Source organism: Pleurodeles waltl, chromosome 5 (assembly GCF_031143425.1).
Source record: "Pleurodeles waltl isolate 20211129_DDA chromosome 5, aPleWal1.hap1.20221129, whole genome shotgun sequence".
NCBI lineage: Eukaryota > Metazoa > Chordata > Amphibia > Caudata > Salamandridae > Pleurodeles > Pleurodeles waltl.
The window spans coordinates 1,176,500,291-1,176,508,051 of NC_090444.1; the positions used below are offsets into that span (position 1 = coordinate 1,176,500,291).

Consider the following 7,761-nt stretch of genomic DNA (forward strand, 5'->3'; position numbering starts at 1 on the left):
TATAGCACAATACTACTCCCACAGCTAAATATCAATATTTTACTACAAATGTCCAGATTTGCTTGTTGTAGGGAAATCGCAACTTGTTTTTTTAACTCCCCATGCTGTCTATCCGCTCAGCTGTTGTCACGGAATTCACGAAAGACAACATGGACAGTCACTCATAAACACAATTTTCAGTACTTTTCCACTTTTCAAAATAAATACAGACGGGAAACATATTGTTTTTGTCTGTATTTATCTGTAAAAATCAGTAAAAACGGGAAAAGGGGAGCTTTTGTCATAAACAGCTGTGCTTACTTACCTCATTGACTCCATCTTTCTGTAAATGGGCTATGAACTTTAAAGTGAGCTTCTCTTTGGTGCGCTCTCCTCCATGCTCCAAGATAAGACCCCCCCTTGAAGAATGTGATCAGTTCATCAAATGTTCTGACATCAGTGCTTAATTTGTAAATAAAAACGTGCCGGTGCCCAAAGCCCTCATCTTAAACATGCAGCTGCTGCAATTAAATGTACGAACACGGAATACTGAGGCAGCGTAATCCTAAAGACATCTCGGGCCTCTTCAATCCATTTAAAGCCACTCCCTGCCCCTTCAGCTCACCCTTGCAGCTTTCTGCTTTTTCCCATTGTGACGCTTTTTGGTTTTTCTCTTCCTCTGTCTTTTCCATATGTGTCTTTTGCTCACAGTAAATGCTTCAGGCAGAAAAATAAATGGCGCCCCTCAAAAATAAGTGCTGGTTCTCCGCACTGTAAACAACAAGCACAAATTAAGCACTGTCTCACACCCATGGGCACTGTATGATCATGGTATAACAATACATGAATACATATAGATGTGCATGAACAACAACCCTACACTCATAGGGCTTGGTAGATGTCACGTGTCTATGCTTGGAACAGATGACATAATTTTTGCTCTATCATCATGGGCATGCTGGTGCATTTCACTTTGACCAGGGGTCATACCTGGGATTTGCATGTGGGGAAATGGTGGCTGAACCATCTCTGGCTGTGCTGGTTGCACCTGTAGTTTTGACCTTGAAAACCAAATAGTCTGCCTGTTGAAGGGCTGAGAGGCAGACATTTGAATGTAATCACTTTTGGGTATTTTCCCTACCATGTAAATATTTGTCTGTTTTTTCTAGATGGAGGAGCCGAAGGAGGGGAAGCGTCACCATCAGAAGCCCCAGTGGAAAATCAAGAGGAGGAAAAGTGACACGACCTAAGCTCTTGCTTGCGAATGGATTTTTGCGGATGGACATGAAATTGTGCTGCGTTGGCTCCAAATCCTGAGACCTAGTAGTCACTGTAGTGCTCTATGCCGGACTATGCAACGCATTTCTATCTGGCTAAAATGACTCACCGAACTACTGTTCTTAACTTTGCTTTAAGACCAATTTTCTACATCACCGACGGATAGGCCACACATGATCTCTCCTTCTCATACTCGAAAGAGCTCAAGCTGAATGTACGTCACAATTCTTACAAAAGTAATTTTTTTTGTGAGTGAAAATATTACTATCACCTAAGCTCTAATTCATATTTTAGGAAATGAAATAGAAAACTCAGTGCTCCGGGTAATGGTTAAAAGGAAATTCTTTATAAGGATATTCGTGAATATTTTTAAATTGAAATTGTTTTTGGTGATAGCAAAGGGTGGTAGATGATCGTAAAGAGATTGCTCCCAAAGTTTCTCAATCTTAGTGGGGTGCAGTTTAAAAATTGTTTTTTGCTCGTCTTCTGTCATCGAAACACTTATTCTGTTCTTTGCACAGAACCCGCTGTCCCTTTTGTCTGTGTGTGTTGTATCTGGAAGCAGGAAGCCACATTTGTAAGTGATTTCGGTTGTTTGATATAAACGTGGACATTAAATAGAACAGACCTCTTGTGTGTACTTTTCCAGTTGTTGCTGCTTTTCTTGTCGCAGAGAGGCTCCATTAAGAGTGTAGTTTCGGTTCTTGTAGCACATGTAAGATTTTTTCTCTCTTTTATTGAAAGCTGCATTCCCATTGCACTATTAAAATGTTTTTAGTGGAGAAAACAGGCAAGTTCGTGAGCACAGGAGAGAAAAAATCAACAGTAAATAGAAACTATTTTAGAACGGACTAAGTGGAAGGCTTCATCAATTATGTAGCTTTGGATGAGATGTAGAGGAATATTGGTGCTGTCCTGAAATATTCATTCGGCCGGACAGGAAATACAATTGCTAGACGGTGTTCAGCGGCAAGCAGTAACCAGCACACACATTTTCCAGTGGGTAGGTTGCCCGACCATTATGAAGAGCTCTTACTCCATCAGTTAATGGACCAGATGTACAATGTGGCTTGCTCTTAACGCTGTGAGCTACTGCAGAGAACAGCCCTGCGAAATGGCTTAACCTTTGCTATGCAGCCAGTGCAGAGCTTAAGGGGCCGTGTGCAGCGAAGCTCACACATACAAGGTGGTATTCAGTTGTGTACCTTATTGCACACCCGCGCAAATTCAGGAACTAAGACCAGCTTTCATTTTCAGGATGCACTGGCAGTGCCAATGACTCCACTGGCAGTGCCAATGACTCCATTCCAAATGAGACAGGAGGCACATCGTGACAAGGAATGGTGCATTTATAAAACAATGCACAATCAAAAAGTGATCCCCAGTAGACCAAAGACAATAAATAGGGATTCTTTTATCAAAATTATCCAAATACTGCCTGATCTAAATTATGTTTTATTCACCAGAAATCTGCATAAACCTCTCAACTCTACTGCATATCTCCACTCAAATCAAAGTTAATTTGACATCCTACATTGGGCATTACAGGAACACCTTCCCCCACTTTGACCACTCAAGAGAACTATGTATGTCAACAATCATGTAATGAGTATTTCAATAATCACGGAAGAACTGAGTTATCAATCTTTCGCACAGCGCAACGCAGCAAGCCACCTTTCTGCACTGCGCTGCATTAAATAGCAGGACTGCGCCAAATTGTACGTTATACAGCACATTCCTGTCCTTTCCTAGTGCTGGTGCACTTCTGGCTGCCTAGCACAAATGCAGGCACCCTGGTGTCATGTTGCAAGAGAGCCTGCATTGTGGGCAGGATTGTTTATGTGCAGCAAGGGAAAAACATCCCTCAAAGGCATTTTCCACTTTCTATGTGTGCTGCGGAATGCAGCACACATAGAAAGAGGAAAACACAAGGAGGAATAAAGGCATTTCTCCTCGCTACACCAAACCTGGGGAGGCATAGAAGTCTGACAAATACCAGGGTTTACCACTAATAGGAAATCTGGGAATGCACCAAAATCCATGCGTGGGAACACCCGTGCTCCATCAATGAAACACCTCCCTGTCGCAGAGTAACACAAGTTTATTTTCAAGAAACAAAGGCCCTGATTTAAGAGGGCCTAGCGCCACTTTAGCCTGCCTTAGCATAATTTTTTTTATGCTAAGCTGGCCTTTTCCCCACACCATATTTACAGAGTGGCGCAATGGATGCAGTGTGCCACTTTGTAACCCTTTGCACTACATTATGCCTGCACCAGGCATAATGTATGCAAAGGGGGCGTTTCCCCGTTAGGCTGGGGCAGAAAATGGTGCAAAGAAATCGAAGAGATTTCTTTGTGTCATTTTTTCGGCACTTTTTACACCTGCTCAGAGCATGCGTTAAAAGGGGGCATGCCATGGTTTACAATGGGCCCCTATGTACTGTTCAGGTGGGCGCTAACCCTGAACAGTACATCAATAGCATCAAAAACATTGACCTATTGCCCCCTACCCTGCGCCATGGTGCACCGTATCTTAGCTACAGCACACACATGATGGTGGTAGGGGGCACTAAGGGGCGACAAGGGGCGCAAGAAAAGTGGTGCTGCACTGGATGCAGTGCCACTTTCCGTAAATCTCCCCGAAACTCCCTAACTGGCAGTTTGTTTCTCAAAAGCACAAAACACAATTACCCTGACAGGAAGATTTCTTGTTGCGTGTCTGGATGAGTTTAATTTCCCTGCCCAGGACCACCCTGGCTAACATGACGGTCCCTGGCAGGGAAATCTCATGATTGCTGCTCTATCATAAGTAGGACGGAAAGACTGTTGCTATGGCCTGGCAGCACAGTGACGGATAAACTGCTAGGTTAGAAGTTTACATTAACAAAGCCAGCTGGGGACATGCCGGAGTAAGCCCGGGGCTTCCACAGGGGGGCAGACAACTGCACGTTTGGTGGAGCAGAAGCATTGTCAGTTTACTGCAGGGAATCCACTCCACCAAACTCTAAATGATGACCACTGTCCAGTGATATTTTTGTGATATTCCTCCGCAGTCAGTCATGACTATCATAGCCAACAGCATGGGATGAGGGCTTTTAGGATGGACACTCCTATGGAGACTCATGGGGATGTAGATGTAGGCCCTCACTAGTAAAGATTACTGGCCATAGTTACCAATCTGGCCAGTATTCTTTGGTCACAAGACACACTGTCACAGATAGGGATCACGACTGAAGAGACAGACAGTGGACCGTTGTCTACTGCCTCCAATGCTGGCAGCTGTTGCTCACACAGTGGAACTTGTCCAGCAGAGGCAGAAATAGGTAACCATTCAGGTTTAATAGTATTAGTAACTTTGATTGAAGACCCTATTGTTCATAGTTTGATTTCACTTTCTGTCTGTGCTGTGTGAGCTCAAACTACACATGTGAGCCCATACACTGTCCTGTTTTCTGGGGCTCTTCTTACTTTTGAAGCAGGATGGTCACATTCTTATAGAAAAGTCTTTCTTCCCGTGCACAGATTGTCTTCTTTCACTTAAAACACCTTCTCCGGATGTTTCAGCTCTTCATTGAAATCGTAGCAAGCAAGCAAGAAAGAAGATGGCAATATACAGAACAGTGAACACCAGCCTTCTTGACATAGCACATCCTGCGTTTGCGTCTTCAGGGACAGACTAAATTCTCCACCCAAACAGCAATCTACAAGCCATGCAACTAGGAACTGTCTCGATGGAAAAGTGAGTGCTGTATTCAATCAGCACTACAGCAATGCCCAGACACTTTGAAAACTGTCATTCTGATGATTAGCTGAACCTTTTGAGAAACCGCACACTGGAAAAAGCCATTCCCCAGTCGGACTAAAACCCAGCTCCATCTATATCCATTAAATCCATGTTGGCTCCAATATCACAACTCACAAATGAAAATCCATTGCCAAAAGCTGTTTTCCATACTAGTAAGCGGGTTGTCGCCTCCACCTCCCTCTACGGCAAGTAATTTCTGTTGGGAAGTGCTGAACCTCAAATTGCATTGATTGATGGACAAGTACTTAGAACTCTACTACACTTACATATTTTTTTTACTTTGGTCCCAGGTGGAGACACAAATTTTAAGGTCTGTCTAGAGACACCTTTGGCTGTCTTCCAAGAGTTTTGCCATCAATACTGAATATACAGTGAAAGGGACAACAGGTCAACACCACTCTGCCACTGGTTATTGTAAGTGCAGCTCACATTTTGATACGCCCACACAGCAACCATTGGTTATGTAACTGCCAATCATAATTTATGGAGTATTTCCTTTTTTCTACACCCCACTATTTTATTTATGTGATAATAAAATGAGTCCACATAAGGAAGAGTGAAATCTTTTTATGACCATGGAACAGTTGTAGAAGTGCACTCCGATGCTCATTGTGAACCCCATTGGATGCAAAGAGTTGTGGTAACGTCTGCTGTTCCTCTGGCTGCTATTCACCACAGAAACTGAACACATAGCGCAGGGGTCCTCCTCTGCAAGTGACGCCGCAGGGACAACTACATGATGCGGACGTCTACTGCTATGGTGTAATTGTCTCTTACTCTCATGCCCCTCTCATCCTCGAACAATGGTGTTGCTGTTTATTGGGTGAGTCAATCTCTGGCCTGCGGTTTCACCATGGCTGTTAATAGGTTCTCCCAGGACTCCACGTACAATGCTCCTACGAGGCTCTGCTTGTAGTGTGTACAGAGGGCACGCGGTTTGGATACCACAGTTGCAAGGGCAGGGCATGTGGTCTAACAGCAGCAGCTATGAGCATCCTTCTCCTAATTGAGTCCTGGGAGCTCAACGCCTGGCACACAGTGGCACCAATGTAAGCTGTGGGATCATTCAGAATCTGCACCCCGCTCCCACCAAAATACTGCAACAGCAAGGAAAAGGTGCAGTCGACCTCCAGCAAGACCATCTTCTCTGGCCTTAGGCCACTGCAATTGGACCGAAATCTGAAACCATCCATGACCCACCGAACAGCGAACTGAGGCACAGAGGTTAATTCAGGGCTGGAATGAAGGCTTGTTGGTAAATCACGGCACATGACCCTGCGTTTTTGAACTGCAAATGTTGGCAAACCCAGGTTTCCTACCTTATGCTTTTTAAAAATACTGCAGATTTCAGATTCACAGCAAATTGATAATCAAGCGAGCAGAAATAAAGCTATGTATTAGATGTTAATTATCTGCACTCCTTGTCTTTGTTTCCCTGCCTGAGCTCCTTGTGGATCACACCTAATTGTCCCACATCACGTCTGGCCGCCCCCTGAGCTACAATGTGCCATGACCTGCCCTCATGGACTGCTTGAACAAAGGGCTAGCGGAAGAGAAGCTAAGCTGCTTATGCCCACCTCGGTCAGCTATCCAGGCACAAGGTTTGTCGCCTTAGGGTGAGAGTGGGGGAGGGGAATTTGCCCTCCATAGCAGAGCCCTACATGCATGTTAACAATTGCTAAAAAATATAGCCACACATATTAGCTTTTTTATTTTCATTCATTTTATTTGTGATCTGTCAGATATTAATTTGTTGTCGGGGACGCTGTAATTATTGCCTGAAAAGTAACAGCACATCTATCTAGCCACATGCTTCATCCACATGCCATCGATAATATAGCTCAGCCAGCACATTTATGGTACATTGTAGGGTTTCCTATCAAGACATTTGTTTATGAAACACCCTTTAACACCACCATTTTTATGGAAAGTACCTAATATTACCTACTTTCTTTTCATGCTTTTCCTGTAGAGGATTGCGAGGGGCAGGAGTCCTTGAACTTCATATATCCCTATGTGCAAAAAAAGACATTGCACGCAAGGCCTTGCACATAGCCTGTAGTTCTGCACTAATATTGCTATCAGATGGAAAGAGTTAATGGGCCAAGTTCCAGCATCCTACTCACAGCATTTAATTACCATACAATTTCATTAACTGTTTTTGGGTACCAAACTTGCACCATACAGTATCTCATCAACAGTACAATTCAATCGCTGGAATATATTATCTCAGGTGGGGGTCGCATTGGATGGCAGATCAAACAAAATACTCTACTATGCTATATTTCGCTGTGTACACCTTTTAAGTTCACCATATACAATGCAAACATCATCATACGCAACGTCATGCTGCTCATGCATTCTGTTTGGCAAAGGAGCCCTATTCCCAGCTTCCATTTTGTTGTATCGTATGGTGTTGCTTCATTTTGGTAATGTCGTTCTAAGTAAGGTGAGGGCAAAGCACACAACTGCCTAACTATTGCCAAACACTTCTTCTAGCACAAAACAGACCTGTTGGCTTTGTTAATTCTTGTTTCATCAGACATTCCAATTTGTGCTGTAACTTAAGATCCCTACATCAGATTCCTTTCACTGTTAGGACATTTTGGGACATATTTATACTGTGTGTGCGCTGGAATTGTGTAATTATTTTTACGCAAATCTGGCGCAAACTTCACTCCATATTTATATTTTGGCGTT

The 7,761-nt window shown here is 43.5% G+C and overlaps 1 protein-coding gene across 4 annotated transcripts in view; it reads left to right on the forward strand.

Annotated features, from left to right (window-relative positions):
* PKIB (cAMP-dependent protein kinase inhibitor beta) overlaps positions 1-1,897 on the forward strand; it is a 467,775-nt gene extending 465,878 nt beyond the window's left edge. For all 4 annotated transcript variants that reach the window (XM_069235406.1, XM_069235405.1, XM_069235408.1 and 1 more), the window contains one exon: positions 1,149-1,897. In XM_069235406.1, the coding sequence (XP_069091507.1) occupies positions 1,149-1,219 (71 nt within the window). In that variant the 3' untranslated portion in view covers positions 1,220-1,897. The remainder of the gene's footprint in view (positions 1-1,148) is intronic.
* Positions 1,898-7,761: the final 5,864 nt, after the last annotated feature.